The sequence below is a fragment of the Aythya ferina genome (genome assembly GCF_964211825.1).
Source record: "Aythya ferina genome assembly, chromosome: 9".
Classification (NCBI taxonomy): domain Eukaryota; kingdom Metazoa; phylum Chordata; class Aves; order Anseriformes; family Anatidae; genus Aythya; species Aythya ferina.
In genome coordinates, this window is record NC_140305.1 from 26244999 (window position 1) to 26262441 (window position 17443).

Below are 17443 nucleotides of genomic sequence, written 5' to 3' on the forward strand. Positions count from 1 at the left end.
TAATTGTTTGTTTCTTTCTTTTAAGGAAGTCCATCCTGAGTAACTTTTATTCCTTAAGCATTCCTGCTGTTGTACTTTTTATGTTTTTAACAATTGACTCTTGGAGTACCCAACAATGATTATGCTTTTGATTTTTGAATAGAACATCCATTCACAAAGACAGCAAATTAACAGATAAAAATTACATTTAAAGCAAATTTACTTTTTTTTTTTTTCCCAAAATTTGTTTCAAAAGCATATTCCTTGTTTATTCAGAATTTATAGAACCTTTGTGTTTTAAGTTTCCCAGCAGTACTGTGAAAGTGCCTATTCCAATATAATTCTGTTCTTCTACTAATGGCATAACAGTATCAGCATGTGCTTACAATAAGAAAGTATATAATATTCAATAATTTTCATTTAATTTATTGACATTTTATTCAACCAAAGATTTTTCTCGATTAGGTGCACAACGTTATTGATGATGCTGTTGATTTACTGGAATTCCGTGACAGGGTTATCAAGGCCTCTCTGAACTATGGGCATTTGGTTGTCTCGACTTCTCTTCAGTGTTATGTATTTTCGTAAGTAATACGTATTCATGAAGCTTTTCTGAATTTATTTAACTGTTGTAAGAAAGCAGCAGAAACTTTATTTGAAGTACAGTAGTTCACGACCAATTTGTTTTTGAAACTAATTGAAATATTCTGTCTAGCATCATATACAACAAAATATATTTCAGTACAGTTGCCTTCCTTCTGTCCTCCTTTCTTCCAACCTCTTCTGGCTTTTTGTACAGCCAGTCAATGCACCAACACGTGGCTACAAATATTTCTGCTCTTTTCAGATAGAGGCAGCAGTAATGATGGCTGGATGCAAATGTATTTGTCCCCATTAGGTGACTCCATCCAGTGACTTTATTTGAATACTGCTTCTGGCATGCCAGTTGTTTTGGAATAAAATCAGAATGATTCAATCCTACATCATTTTTTAAGAACATGATACTCTGTTTCATATGCTGAGATCTAAAGTTTACTGCTGAAGCAACTAATCAGCTCAGCGAGACGACTGACATTGAACAATAATCCAGCCTGTAACAGGGCGTGCATCCTGACTCTAGATCACTGTAAGAGCTGAGCTGCAATTTAGAAGTACTTTAAAAATGTACTTGCTTCATACAAACATGATTTTGCTGTTCACTCAGACTCCTAGGTCAGCTACAGGTAGTGTGAAGGGATGCAAAAAAGAAAGCAGAAATATTACTGGATCATACTGCACAGTTATCAGTGTTACTTGGCTTCTTATATGCCATTTTCCTTGTTGGAAAACTCCCTTTATAACAATGATTAAAATGTATGTGCTTTACTTAGTGAATTCAACTTTGTATTTACAATGGTATGTTATGATAATGGTTTTAAAAAATGATGAATTTCTTTTTCTTGTAGTACAAAGAACTGGAATACACCACTTATCTTTGACCTGAAGGAAGGAACAGTTACTTTGATTCTACAAGCAGAAAGGTAGCTTACTGTAATGTTCATTAGATACTTCTTAACATGTGTTTCTGAAAAACTTTGCCACCAAGTTCTTAGGAAACAAAACAAAATAACACACAGGAAAATTTAGAAATAGATAAAAATATACAGTATTGGTAAGTAGCTTCTGAAGGCTTAGCCAGTGTATTTGACATATATCTGTGATGGTGGTAATGAATTTTATCATATATTACATGTGTATGGTTATACTCGTTTATGGAAGAAAGTAAATCTTCCTATGTTACAGTAACATCTCTTTTTTATGTTCTATATTGCTTTTCTGAAGTGGAATATATTTTATAGAATTTATTTTTGGCCTCCAAGTTTTATTAGAAACATTGCCAGGTATGCAAAATAAAAAATAAATGATGAATTTTTAAACATGACGATTTTTTAAAAAATGATAGTTTTTCCTACATATATGTACTATAGTTACAATAAATTGCAATATTTTTTTCTGAGTTTACAAATGTTTTAATCTGTATTTCCTGAAAATCATTTGTCAGAGATCCTTTCATGTGCTTTTGTAGGAGAGTCTTCTAAAGGACTATGAATAGGAGCAGAATTCAAAAATCTTCAGTTTCAATTTTAGTCTTAATTCTCATGGGCAAGTATTCTTGGACAACTTTTCCAGCATAATGCAGTGTAATACTCCCTGTGTTATTGAGTGCCCCAGATTAAACACGTGTGTCTTGGACTGCAGAGAGACTGCAGCACAGGAAGGGGAAACAAGTAGCCAGGATTCTGAAGATCGAATTCTAGATATGAAGTTTTGTGCTGCTAATTAAAAGTATAGTTTGCAAACATGATACAGGTTCTATGGCAGTGAAGGTGATCCCTACTCCACAGAACTGAACCCAAGATTTTAGTAAAATATGTCTACGTTGGCAGATCTGTGTGCAAACAGATGGTGGTTCATTTGGTGCCAATGGCAATGATATTTACAATAGTTGGGAGTCTACCAACAGTTTTGTTGTTTGTTTTTTTAAAAGGATGTGTTTTGTGTCTATGAACTATAGATACTGTACTTAACAAACAATTATTGTTATGCAGAATTATTTATATTCTATATAAAAGATTGCAACGTGTTCTGGCAAATAAGTTATTTCACTGAAGCTCTACATCTAAATAGATGGCAAGCAGTTTGCTAACAGTGTCTTCTATTTTCTTTATGTTATAATCCAGTCATAGTGAAGGAAATGATACAGATAATACTATTTCAAAGCTAGCTGTAAATATTAGGGCTTTTACTCAAATATATGCACAAAGTACACAAACCAGTGGTCAGGGTTCTCTTATGTGGTGAAGTGCAGGGAATACTGTGTGTAGTTATATGCTGTGTCATCAGGCGTCATAAGATCAGATCTTAAACTATCTATAACTGATAAAATCATAGTAATTCCAGATAATAAATATTTCTTATGGAAAAAGATAACATTCACATTAGAACTGAAGTCATCTGCTCAGAGCTTTCAGAGTGTCAGCTATGTAAGGCCTAGAAATTGTCATTTAACTGAAAACATTAGCAGGGTATTAGACAATTGTCTTCAAATGGTTGAAATGGTCATCCTTCTTTTCTATGTTATTAAGCAATTAGCTTTTTTTTTTTTTTTAGGCATTTTCTTCTGGTAGATGGTGGAGGACTTTATTTATATTCCTATGAAGGAAGATTAATTTCCTCTCCAAAATTTCCAGGAATGAGAACAGACATTTTAAATGCCCAGACAGTATCGCTGAGTAATGATACCCTGGCAGTAAAAGACAAAGCCGATGAAAAGGGTAAGTTCTCAGTTCTGATAGTTCCATGCTTGCTAATAATTTCTTGTGAAGTTTTCAGCATCTGTGCATTTAACTTAGTTTTCCATGCTTAGCATAATTATTATAAAACGTAAGCATACAGCATAAAGAATTTATTGATGGTATAAATTAAAGATAATAATATAATAAAAATGACTTAAAAATGATGGGTCTTGTCTACCTTTGATTAAAAAAAATGAATGAGAATATATGTATGTTTCTGAACTTCCAGCTGCATCTAATACATTGGAAAACCATGGAATATTTGCAGTAAATATTGCATGGTGGCTCTTCCATAATAATAAAATGGACTTTTATAAGTAACAATATATCTCAGTGCAAATTATTCAGAAGAAATAAGTGGTTTTCAGAACAATTATAAACAGATAAGTGAGAAGTTGGATTTTTTTCTAGCCTTGTTTACTCTGTGTATTTATATTGCACAAGTGTATGTATGGTTTTTTATATGTTAGTATGTATAACACAGCCTTTATTGCCATATTGACACCTTTGATACAGTTAGGATAAAAACAGTAGAAGTATTATGGATAAATGAAGAAAACATGGAAAATTCATACAAGAATACTGAGTGCTGTCTGTATCTGTATCTACACAAACTTCAGATTTTGATGGTAAATCCACTCTGACCCTGTTCCTTTGGCCATCATCCTGAATGAAACCCAAGAGCATCTCCAGATCCAAATCATTGCTATTAGTGTCCTAAAAATCTTGTCAACCAGTTCTGCAAACAGGCGAATCTTCATCAAAATTGTAACTTACAGAGCTTGGGTTTCTGGCTATGTTTTCAAAATAAGCTCACCAAATGAAACTATTGATAGCAACTTCTGGTCTGCTAATAAGCAGGGATTTGTATTTTTATTTTTCCCTATTCTTGCTACGAATCCCACCAGTAGTGGTAAAAAGCCTTATAATATGCCAGCACATGGGAAAACAGATTCTTGACACAGGAAGCTGTGGCTTATCTAGGCCTGTTTATTCTTCTCAACTCACCCTAGCAGAAGCATTTTTTTCTTTGCCCTATTTTGAGGGCAGGTCTGTTTTTCATAATGCAGTGCATTATAGAAATATCTAAGAGCTGAGCGTGCTGCAGGAAGCAGTTTGCACATCAGAGCCAGGAGCTCTTTACAAGCCCATTTACTCCCAAACACAGACAGGCATAACTTCAGTGTCGTTATGTGGATACTCTCCCTCTTTCAGTAATCCAGAAAAAAAAAAAAAAAAAAAAAAAAAGTCGTGTATCTGTGCACTTAGTGTCTTTCCTCATTCTCTAGGGAAGCCGGAAGAGGGAGGAAAGCTTGTTCTCAAAAAGGAGCTCCTGGCCCTAGCCGTGACCAGCTATTCCATGAAAATACATGTGTGTTGAAGGCACACGAGACCTGTTCTTTCTCTGAATGGTCAAAGAGAGAGAACACCTTTTGTTCGTATTTTAAAATTATAGGTATAAAAAAAGAGATCATTTAGCTTCTAAGTGATGTTGAGGTTTTCCAGATTAAAAACAAACAAACAAAAAAACCCACCCACACACATACAAAAAATCACACATCTGAAATACTGTAATAAGCATTGTCGATTACAAAGTTAATCAATTTCACTTGCCAGCTAGGAACAGTAGATTTCTCTTACCCCCCCTTAATCTCACTTCCAATAGCTATTATAGTAGCAGCGGAATTGGTTTGTACAGCGAGATCAAAATAAACATCGTGCAGGGAGCCATGCATAAAAGTGAGAAAAATACCACTTCTCAGGAACAACTCGTTTTCTTTTGTATATTTAACCAGCTGCCAAGAGCAATGCTTGTGCAAAGCCCTTTCTTTTCCTCCTCTGCAAACTCGACCGATGCTTTCTGAACACCTGCTCTTACAGTTTCTTTTTTTTCCTGCCTAAATAACCACTGACCTCAAAGCAACATCCTGTGTCCTAGTGAGAGAAAGGCACAGCAGGATTAACATGTTAACATCGCCATCCTTTGGAGTGAGCATGCATGTTCATTTTATAGTGTGTGCTAACAGGTAGCATGTCAAATCCTCAGGTGGGACATGTTATCTGAAAGCATCTGAAATGCTGTTACATCTGTGTTTTCCATGAACTGATGCTGAATCAAATGTTTAAATTAGAGTTTAAATAGGGAGTAAAGTGCTAATTTTCTCATTATATATTACAGTGGCTATCAGTGCCCTGAAAATAACATCTGGGAATTTTCATAGAACACTCTGACTGCAAAATGAGAATATTCCTCCCTGTGCTCAGCAGACTACAATGACTGCATTTTCCAAACTAAGATTCTTGTTTGACCAGAGCGTGAAAGTTTTTGGTAAACTAAGCACCCAGTAATATGTATCCACTTACATTTTTATTATATTCTGAAAACAAATGGAACTGATTGAAAAGCCTGTAAAAAGCTGTTGATTTTAACTAATAAACCATGTTTTTGTCCTTCAGTTATCTACATATTTGATGCTTTGTCTGGAAAACCACTGGGTGATGGAAAGCCTCTAACACATAAGGTAAGACAAAACCTATAAAGTCTTTTTTCTGTTATTATTTTGAAATTAATAATCAATAATGATTTGCCTGATATTAATACATTTAATAACCTATTAAAGTTTATGATCTTAATACAGAGCAACTTGATAACTCTAGCTGACTCTTATAAAATAAAAAGTCAGATTCTCTATGCAGTGTTCATGTACCAAGGGATTTACTCTAGGTTGTATTAAGGTATAGGAGAGTTTTTCACTTGCACATGACAGGCTGAAACTACAGGGGGGATCAACAGTTATGTTGCTTTTACTTTTGGACTGCCCTTTCTATTTCTGTAGTCTTCTGTAGTAAATTATTAAACTCTGAACTCTTCTCTGCTGCAGTTCTGTCCTATTCTGCATGAAATTCAATTTATATAATGCTTCATTCAACAGAGACGACACATAAAGAGTCTGCACAATCCAGTTTTTCAGGAGTTTTGCCTTGTTTTTAGTAAATCATTTGTTTGAATATCACGTTTTCCATGATATGAAATTCCAAAATAAAATTTAGATATTTTTATATTTCTTTTTAGACAGAAATCGTGGAAATTGCTTTGGACCAGAAAGGACTTACAAGTGAAAGAAAAATAGCTTTTATTGATAAGAACAGAGACCTTTATATCACTTCTGTTAAAAGGTTTGGGAAAGAACAGAAGATTGTCAAAATAGGTGAGAAAAAAGTCTAAATAACATTAATCAGCATGCTACCAGGGAAACAGATTTTTATCTAGTATAAGAGACAAACTTTTGCTTTGTAATTAGTGAGATTGGACTTGAAAAAAAGATTGGCTTTCATACAATACAGTGATAGAAACAATTTTAATACGTTCTATCTAAATTCTGATAACTCTTTCATATGTTACATATAAAGGAGTTTTTAACATTTAATTGCTTGTTACTGCGTAACAGGGTAAGCAACTAAGAGGGTATAGCAGATGGAGGTATTCTTCAGAGTAATTCAAGCTGTTTGAATACAGAATATTTCAGACGTTTTCTTGTAAAAGCAAACACTTCGGTTTATGTATTTTTAATTAAAAGTCTTAAGTTCTGTAGACAGATGCATGATCCAGTAAGTACAAAGTATGTACTCCTCCAGTAGAGTTTCAAGAAGTACACGTTTATTTTGAAGGTTCTTGTTCAACTGAATCTTATTCTGTTATCTTTAAATTAAGGAACAATGGTTCAAACGTTGGCTTGGAACGACACATCTAACATACTTTGTGGGATTCAGGATACCCGTTTTACAGTCTGGTACTACCCCAACACAGTCTATGTCGATAAAGATCTTTTGACAAAAACTCTATACGAAAAAGATGCAAGGTAGTATGTCCTCATATATAAAGTATAGTATATTTTTTAACTAGATTACTCATTCCTTAAAGAATTATATTAGTTTTGGCAGTTGAAGGATGAGAAGCCAGGTTGCATCTTTCAAAATTACTTCAACATTAACATTATTTGATTAGGAAGTGAAGAAACAGTGTTTTATGAAGTATACCATAAAGTTTGGAGTTGAAATATTGATGCGCAGTTTAAAAGTAGAATAACATCTTGATGCAGAAGCAAAATTTTAATCAGATATCTCAAAATATTGTCATAGTTATTAAAAAAAAGATAATTGATCTGTTTAAAGTATCTTCTAAATCAAGTTTCAAGACATCTGTTTGTACATAATGTTATTTCTAGCTCATGGTGTTTACTTCCCATGTTATATTCAGCATGTATATGTGATAGGAAATTTTTCATAAAGAATGCCTGAATGCATGATTTCATTCTAAGAGTTATTGGAACCTAAATATATTTCTACTGAAAAATATATATAAGCTAATTTTTGCACAAATACATGGTTTGCATTTGCCTAACAGCCAGTGGATGTGCATAACTATCATTTTATTTTTAGAGAACAATAGCACTACAATAGGTATAACTGTTGAATAACTACTTACTTATATTTGTATATGCTTTGAAAATAAGGTATAATCATACTGTAGTTTTGAAAACAAAGATTCCTTTAAGTTGCTAATGTTCTTTTCAGTACAAAAGAAGTGAATATTAACTGACTATTCTTTCTCTGCACAGTGAGTTTAGCAAAAATCCCCAGATTGTACATTTTGTAGGAAATCAAATAACAATTAGAAGAGCAGATGGTTCACTTATTCACCTTAATATTTCGCCTTACCCTGTGATTCTTCATGAGTATGTTAGTAGTTCTAAGTGGGAAGATGCTGTCAGATTATGTCGCTTCGTCAAGGTAAATTTTAATAATCAGCAACATTCAGATACAATTTCACTGATGTGTTTTGTTTTCGAATATTACTTTAATAATTCTGATTGAATGTCAGATGTTAGATCTTATTTCCATGTTGCTTTGTTATTGATGATTAGGGGCTGGTGGTGGTGGAAAATTATACAGATCTTATGTTTATTCTCACCTCCAATGGATTAAGCACTGGTACTCACAGAAGCTAGTAATAAGCTTAAGTTATAGGCCTTAATATAACTGATTAAAAATATTCTGTATCTCCACATACAGTTGTCTAGTATTTTTTCATATTCTATTTCACTTTTTTTTTCCTTCGCTTTCTTTTGTATGTATTTAGGCAACAGCAACAGATGAGGTGAGTCTGGCAGTCTTTAAACAGAAAAATCCCACTAAACCATGCCTCCTTCCCCCTGTTTCATAGAAATCATAGAATCACAAACTGGTTTGGGTTGGAAGGAACCTCAAAGCCCCTGCTGTGGACAGGGGCCCTTCCCACCAGCCCAGGCTGCCCAAATCCCATCCAGTGTGGCCTTGGGCACTGCCAGGGATGGGGCAGCCCCAGCTTCTCAGGGCAGCCTGCTCCCATGCCTCACTCCCTCATAGTGAAGATTTTCTTCTAAATATCTAATTTAAACCTACCCTCATTTAGTTTAAACCCATTACCCCTTGCCCTGTCACTGCACTCCCTGGCAGTCCCTCCCCAGCTTTCCTGCAGCCCTCTTTAGGTACTGTAAGGCCACCATAAGGTCTCCCCGGGGTCTCCTCTTCTCTAGAAGCATCTGTAAAAATAGAAAACAAAACATCTGTATAAGTCGTAATTAATATTCATAGTATTTTTCTTTCTGTTGATAGTGAAGCTGTAGCTGTAGGTAAACTTTCTGTATTTCATTGACTTTACAGGTCTTACCATTATTTTTTTCATACAAAACTGATTACAAGTCAGGATATGGGAATATGTTTAGAACATACTCAATGTGGCTGTTTATTCTTATATCAGCAGTTCTGTCTGCAGCATTTAAAAACCTATTTACATTACAAAAAAAGTTTATTTTCAAATTTACTATCAAACATACTTAACAAAAACATTTAAAAACAATTCTGAGAGTGCATATGGGCTGACAAGTGCATTCAAAATTATATTTTTGAATACATAACCACCTGCTGGTTTCAGATATTGTATCTTAAGATACTCTAAGATGCTTAAGTAGTAGGTCTTTTGTTGTAGTGTATTTAAATGTGAAAAAGGAGGATATGAAAATGTTAGGATTTTCCTAGATGTTTTTCTGAGTTTATGGGGTTTCTTTAAGAATGCACAAAAAAAAAAAAAAAAGCAAAAAGCATGCAAATAGAGAACAGGGTATAATATTATTACCATTACCACCAAGCTTTTCTAATTCTTAATTCTAAACATAAAATTAAGTGAAAATATCACAAAGGAGACGGAAAGATGGAAATTTTGAAGCTCTTATTTACTTTTCAGCAGATTCATAATCTGTTCCACCATCAAGAATTTGTTCCTATACTACAAATGAACAATTATTGCTATTGTCAGCATTATGGTTCCAGTAGTTATTTGTGAAGCCAGGTTGGTATGAACCAGGTTAGAATAATTATTTTAACCTTCCTCAGTGCTCTGGCGTCCAGTGTAGTTCCACAAGTAGTGATGGGGACACCAGTGATGAGGTTGTAAAATAATACTATGGCAAGAATTCATTACTGGCTGAGAGGGCGAAAACTAATGATTCATTCAGCCACACTGCCAGTCTCAGCCAATCACAACATCAAAGATTTCAGTGAGGAATATCTGAGAAATGATTAAATAGTGGATTTCTAACAAGAGGCTTAGACCACAGTGCAGTGAATGGCATACTGAGGAATGTTGTATTTTTCTACATTATTTTCAGGACTTACATGCTTCCTCTGAGAAGTCATTCATGGTATAATGCTAAATATTTAAAGTTTGAGGGATTGCTTTTTTTTTTTTAATTTTAGGATCAAACTATGTGGGCATGTTTAGCAGCTATGGCAGTTGCCAATAAAGATATGGCTACAGCAGAAATTGCCTATGCATCAATTGGTGAGGTAAGAAAATGGAGTTAACCATTTCTGAGTATTTCTGAGTTAAATAGTTGCAAAATGTATTTAATTATTTGATTTCCCTTATTAAACTATCGTACATCTTGTTGACAGATTGACAAAGTTCAGTATATCAATTCCATCAAAGATCTTCCATCGAAAGAGTCAAGGATGGCTCATATCCTCCTCTTCAGTGGAAACACACAAGAAGCTGAAACCCTGCTTCTTCAAACAGGCCTTATTTATCAAGCTATTCAAGTCAACATTAATCTTTACAACTGGGATAGGTAATATTTCTTTAAACACAATATATTTATAATCAGTCGTACTAAGGTAACCTGTAAACTTTTTTAGTTCAACTGTGTTATTGCAGATGCTTTCCTCATTAATTTTCTGTCTGTAATTATTCCAAGCTGTAAAAAGATAATCACAATAACTAAACAAGTAAAATTAATTGTTTTCTATCAGATTTAGAAGATAAAATTATTCTGTGATAAAAAGTCTGAAACATGCTTAGAAGCATGTTTAAGTAGCATTTTACTTTTTTATGTTGTTAACACAGAAAAGTCCCTAGCAATACCTCAAATTGTATGTGACCCCCAAAGAACTGAAGCTGTTTTGAAATGTCTTGTTGCTAAAAATAGGTATGTGGCTGTTCGGACTCCCAGCACTGTGTAGGTGGATGAAATATGAATTAGGAATGAGAAAACAAAGTAGGAATTTCTCCTTTAAACAAGAACCCACGTTTTCTAAAGGAATCTTCTGAGGCTATTTATTACTAATTGCCCTGCTATTATGTGCATTTCACTGTGGGCAAAACATTTTTTCCCCCTCATATCTGTATTTTTGATCATGTTGCTTAATATGCATCATGTAAAAAGTAAACTTTTCAAGTGTTAAGTGTTCCTTATACAATTCAGATAAAAGCAGACATGAGGGCAATCAATTATCCTAGTCCAAAGGCTAATCTTTCCCACCTATATAATATTCTTAGATTCTGTGTAGCCTATGCTATAAATGCATATGTTCGTTCCTATTATAAAGTTATTAAAAATGATTAATTTTTCTCCTTTTATTGAGAGTGCTGAACTCTAGGCATTCTTTTTCTCTTTCTTTGAAATAAAGACTCTTATTGTCAAGCTCCAATGATGTGATGAGCTTGTCAACAGAAATAAATTGTTGGCTATTTTTCATAGCGTGCATCATAAAGCAGACAGTCACATTCACTGGCTACTTTTAACCTATCAACCTGTGATGGATACTAATGTGAAACCGCTTGGCACTACAGATTAAGAATCTTTGCCTGCAGCCCAAATGCTGTTCAGTGTATTGTTTTGCAAAACCGTGGTGATTGTAGTTGTGCCAGAACATTTATATAGCCTGACAAGTCCATTTCTGTTTTATTCCAGGGCGCTAGAGCTAGCAGTAAAGCACAAGACCCATGTTGACACAGTCCTGGCTTATCGACAAAAGTTCCTAGAGGACTTTGGTAAAAAAGAAACAAACAAAAGATTTTTGCAGTATGCAGAAGGTGTAAGTATTCCTTGGGATTATCCCTACAGCTTTAGGTCAGCCTGTTCTTTGTAGCCATTTTGAGGGCAGAGTTATTTTTGCATTTTTCCTTCTTTGGTTCAGAGGCGGACACAAATCTCAAGCTTTTACATCTGATTGAGTGCAAATTCATAGCTTGATGTGTGGCTACTTGCCTAGTCATCATTGTGCGTGTGTTTTATTTGAAGGCACAGATATGGAATGTACATATTTAGTATCTGGCAAAGATTGTATAAATGAAGGCACAGTTGTTTTCTATAAACAGGGAGCTAGAACTTAGTATGGTTGAATGCAGACTTCTTAAACGTCTTCAGCATTTTTACATACTTTTATGGATAGCAACAATAATAAACTTTGAAGGAAACCATATATATATTAAGAGTGGACTATGAATTGTTCTGCCAAATATGATAAATAGCCATATATAATATTTCTTCAAATCTCTGGAAAGCCTCTCCATAATCATTAGGTTATTTCAATGTACTAGCATTTCACAGATCTTGAAGATTGAGGAGAGATCTTACTGTTCATAAGCTAAAAGTATCTCAGGTTCCACTGGAGTATCTTCAGTGTGTTACCTTTATGAGAGGTACCACGTGTACCTTAGACAGCAATTTCACTGAGCAGCCCTTTTGTCCCTCCTGCCCTTCCCCTTGCTGTTCCTAAGCATTTTGAGGGTGCAGCTGTGAACAGACATACTTCAGCAGATCCTTTCAGCCACAGTAGCTGATGGTTCAGGAGCTGTGTCTGAGCTGTTAGCTCGGATCCTTTAATTGGACAGTGCCCATTACTTCCAACAAGGCTTGATTTCTAATGTAAGTCATTAACTTTTAGCACTTCTGAGGATGTTTCATTTCATAAGCAAGAATAAAAATCTGCACAATATCTAGCTGCCTGATGAACTGCTCTACAGTATTTTACCTAGAAAATGCAGAAAAATAACAGAACAAATTCCAGCCACTCTTATTGTGCAGCATTTTCAGCTGCTGAGCTAAAAGTATGTCTTCTATGTACTTTAGATCCATTACTGAGCAAAAATCATATTAATCCCCTGATGCTTCTGACGGACACTTTTTAGATAATACTGTCTTGTCTTTAAATCATCAAGAGAGCTGGAAGAGTTCCTAAGCAATAACATCTTGTCAGTGACAGGGTGTGAGCAGAGTGATGTGAGTAGAGCCTGTGTAGGGGTTTCACCTTACACTCAGTCTTGAAGATTGGGTGTTAGAGTGTGGGAAGTTCCTGGAGTCAACAAGTCCTCGAGCTGTTTTCCATATCCATGTCCTGGAGGTCTTGTCTGCTGGATCTGAAGCTAGGAGGGGACCTACTTAATGAAGTCAGTTTGATGCTGTTGGCTACTGTGCTAACTAAATTCCTAACGCAGCCTGCCAAACTCAAGCAGCAAATTTAGAAGAAAATGATGAGGACGTCAAAGAGAAAATCAAGTTCTTGTGTTGCTGTTCCATCCCTGGGAAAAGAAAGATCTCACTTTTTTTTTCTCACCACCAAAGAACCAAGGTCTTTTCTATACTGCAGCTGAGACCACTGATCTGCGATCAGATAGGGAATCTAAACAATGTGCTTAGTTGTTATATCTCACGTCTTTATATATAAGGTATTATGTACCTAATATGTATACTGAGAATCCATATCTTGGCAGTTACTAGGTGTCACTGGCAAGGCTTGTTGGCTTCACTGGCAAGTAGCTCTCTGGGCTGGATGGTAGAATTAGCCCTTTCCGTGGTATGTTTAGCATCTGCGTGACATCTGTTAAAGCAAACACATTCTTTCTTAGAGCTCCATAAAGATTTCAGTCATCAGATCCAAAGCACCTGGACCCAGCAAATGCATCCTGAATTGAGGGATTAACCTTTTCACATGAGAATGTGGGTATTGCAGTTACATCTTCCCTGGCAGAGAATCTTCCTTATTTCATGACTTAGTTAACAGGATAACAGCTACTCTGGAAATTCCCTGTGCAGCAGTTGAGATTTTTTCCCCATCCTATCTTTGACAGTCTTCATTCTCCAGCAGGGAAGCTGACCTTTGCAATTACTTTTTTGTCCAGTTTTTGGACATGTTTCTGTAGTCATCAAATGCACCATGATCCATGCTTTCTTGTTAGGCATTTTTGGATACAAAGACAACTATTGTACCCAACTGTACCACGGATATTGTACTGTATCTATTGTCTGAAGTTTCGCTGAAGTAGAATACAACCAGAAGACAACAATTCTCTGCAGCTGGAGAAAGGCCTAAATAAAGCTAAAACATTTCTTGATATAGAAGGCAAATTTCAGGCAGAAATCTGCTTTCTGTTATATCAAATAACTAGTGTGATATGCCAACAGTTTACTTGGTGGACTTTAGGTAAAGTCAAAAGATGCTACTGTATGTATTATTGATAAAGGTATAATCTGAGTAATAGGACACAGATTTCATTACAATTAGATGTAAGCTGATTCAAGTTATTTTCCTGTTTTAATGTTGTTGGGTTTTTTACACAGTGAGATGTAATAATATTTTTAAAAATAGTCAAGTTTTCTTTTAATTTTAAAGGTGGAAAGCTCAGTTTGCTAGAACTCATCTGTGCCTTGGTACATTCCGTTAGTGTAAGTTGACATCCATGAAGAGCTACATAAAGATCAGTAAGGTCACCTTATAACTTCAGATTCTCCTGCCAGTGAACCTATCTGTCTGACCTATCTACACAATATTATTTGACCTTGTTGTACTCACTTTTCTTTTCTTGCAGCTGGAAGTTGACTGGAATAAAATCAAAGCCAAAATAGAGATGGAAATTGCTAAAGAAAGAGAACGAGCAGCAGCCAGTGCCACAATGAGAGCTAGTGTAACTGTGCAGCAATAACTGTCCGTCTGGCAATATTAGTAAGTGCTTTGTGAGTATTTTGTACTGTCATATTTTGGCAAACTAGTAAAAATCAATGAACATTTTGCAGGGAACAGGAGTTCGAGTTGATGTAGTTCTTGTTGATTGTTGGATGACAGGCAGAATTATTTACTACAGTCTCACTTCAGGCTGGATTTACATTCTGATGCCCTAACTCCAGTGAATAGTTACACCGTAATCCATAATAAGTACATACAAGAAGAAAGGAGAAGTTAATTTTTGTCTTTCCATTATTAGCTTTTAAATTTTCATTGCCATAAAAATTGTTTAACATTTGTTGCCCCTAGCTGAGTACCGATTTCCCTGTTTAAGCAACCAGTTCAGTAATCTGGTTATTTCTGCAACCTCAGGGGTCTCTGAGAAGACATGTTTAAATTGCCTTGAAATGAATTTCGGAACCTGTAAGCATTGAAAACTTAAAAAAAAATAAAATAAAAAGAGGGTGAGCCTGTCAGTTACAGAAGAATATTTCAATTGCAGTTGTCTGGTTGTACACAGTTCTGCTAATATCTATCTATTAGCAAGTTCTTCAATCGATGATTTCAGATTTTTCAGATTGCTTCAGCAACTCAGGTTTGTCTCTTAGCAAAGCAATTTCATAATAAAAAGTATTTTCTAAGGTTGTGTAAATTGTTCAATATACTATGGAAGTTGCTTTGACTGTTGTTTGAAATAACAAACAGCATTATGGGTTGGTTTTGTAGCATCTAGCACATTTAATTGACAATGATATTCAGAGCTTCCTAAAGGTTAAAATGTCATATTCACTTAAAATATGCAAGAGCTTTACACATATTTTCTCAGCCCAAAGCATTTGATTTTAAAATACTGTTTTGACATGTGTGTTATTTCATCAATACATACTTTTTTGTGTTCTACATGAGAAAGTGACTGCATATGTTAGATGTTCTTTATAGAAGCTCTTATAAGGATGTGAACCAATATAAGGATGTGAGCAGGTTATTCATGTTTTAGAGTAATCCTTCAAATGTTACCATCAAAATGTTAAATATCTATGTATCAGGTGAATTTCTTGTGTGTTGTAAATGACTATATGACACTTTTTTGCACAGTTTATCAATTTCATAATAAAAATAATCAAATGAAGCATTTTATTTTTTTTTAACGTAGCCAACAGATGTATTATTAGGTGATCTCCCAATTGATTTGCCTTGTTGCTATATAAAACAACAATTTTGGTGTAGCTCCTTTGAAGCTCCCAAGTACATCAAGTACACGTGACAGTGAACACCTTCTTCATCTTCCATTGACTTGCAGAAAGCACTCACTAGTTCCAGAATTGAGCCCCAAATGTCACTAATGACAAATGTTTAATGTTAGATTTATAAAACCTGGCTTGTATTTGTAATGCAACGTAAGCAATTTGTGAAAACCAAGCTAGCAGTGATAAAAAAAAATATATTCAGTATCTCAACTCAATCTTCTATTCCTGGGCCAGCTGGAAGTGCAGTAGAAGCAGCAAATTCACTCAGCTTCTTAAAACGCAATGAAGAGAAGTGACAAGAGGTTTTAGCACATCCTCGTGGATTACCAAAATAAATAAAAATATAAAAGGGACTACTGCTTTAACATTGCTTTGCATCACGTTTAGCTTTCATTACCATCTTGGCTGCGCTTATTCCAGGTGCTGCAAATGGCAAGCATGGGTTGTGGGATTCTCTGAAGTTAATGCGTGTGATATGCTTGGACAGAAGAAAGGCTGGCAAATTATAACTGTAAAGGATTTCAAACCCCAAACCAAGAAATCTTAACAAATGGCATGGCACTTTGAAGTATTGTTATTCCCTTATGGACAGATGAAGTCACTCACCTGTGCTCATCCAACCAGATGCTCATCCTGGACCAGGCTCCCCATGCCTGCTGAGCTTGGCCCTACCCAAGAGAGCTGGAAGGAGAGCATCGTCCCTGCTGGAAACTGGCGGAGTTGGTGAGGACCATTGACAAGGAATTGGTTGGCAAAGCAGAGTAGAGATGCATCTGTGAAGCTCTCACCAAATTTAACAGAAACTGCCCAGAAAGGAGCTGACCTGGGATTCAGAGGCGAGGGGTTTCGGTGAGATGCATGCAGTTAGCACAGCTGTGCCGGGAGCCTCCCCGGCTCTGCCTTAAGCTGCGCTGGGATGTCATCCAAACCTATCAGCCTGCACTCTGGTAAAAGATAAAATTCGCTCTTGTAGATAGTAAAAAATGTCCTGAAATCCTGTGGGACTTGGTCTAGCTATTTCTTCAGAAAGCACGTAGCTTCTATTTAACAGTGAATGGAAACGCTGATGGTAAAGGGGGATAGAAAAGAGCCTTCCATAGAATTATGACGTGTCGGTACTTCGGGTTCCAAAAGAAGCAAAATAGGAAACGAAAAGCTGCTGTTACACTGACAAAGTGGGTCCTAGGAATGGCAAATGCCTCAAAGCTGTGAACTCCGCTCCTTCAAGCAGTGAAGTAATTTGAGAGCCATATCCTACCGGCCTGGTGCCAGCCGTTATGTGATTTTGGGGGATATCTAGCAAATCTGCCTGAAAAGTAATGTAAACCCCTATTGTGTTTGTTTTGGGCCACTCGACTGAAATGGCAACCTCCTTTACCATCTAGCTCTACGGAAAAGAAAAAAAAGTTGGGAATTTTCACCACGTAAGAGCAGAAGGCAGCGCTCTGGCAAGACGCGGGTGTCTCAGCGCAGCTGGGTGAGGCCAGAACTGAGCCCACAAATTGGGACCAGAATTGGTCCCACAACTGAGGCTGAGCCAGGGCCACGAGGCGAACCGCTGCA

The 17443-nt window shown here is 35.8% G+C and overlaps 1 protein-coding gene across 2 annotated transcripts in view; it reads left to right on the forward strand.

Moving 5' to 3' along the window:
• IFT80 (intraflagellar transport 80) overlaps positions 1-15762 on the forward strand; it is a 46073-nt gene extending 30311 nt beyond the window's left edge. For both annotated transcript variants that reach the window (XM_084529171.1, XM_084529172.1), the window contains 11 exons: positions 445-563; positions 1425-1499; positions 3130-3293; positions 5772-5836; positions 6388-6523; positions 7027-7174; positions 7934-8105; positions 10110-10199; positions 10308-10480; positions 11603-11726; positions 14500-15762. In XM_084529171.1, the coding sequence (XP_084385297.1) occupies positions 445-563; positions 1425-1499; positions 3130-3293; positions 5772-5836; positions 6388-6523; positions 7027-7174; positions 7934-8105; positions 10110-10199; positions 10308-10480; positions 11603-11726; positions 14500-14613 (1380 nt within the window). In that variant the 3' untranslated portion in view covers positions 14614-15762. The remainder of the gene's footprint in view (positions 1-444; positions 564-1424; positions 1500-3129; positions 3294-5771; positions 5837-6387; positions 6524-7026; positions 7175-7933; positions 8106-10109; positions 10200-10307; positions 10481-11602; positions 11727-14499) is intronic.
• The last annotated feature ends 1681 nt before the right edge of the window (positions 15763-17443 follow it).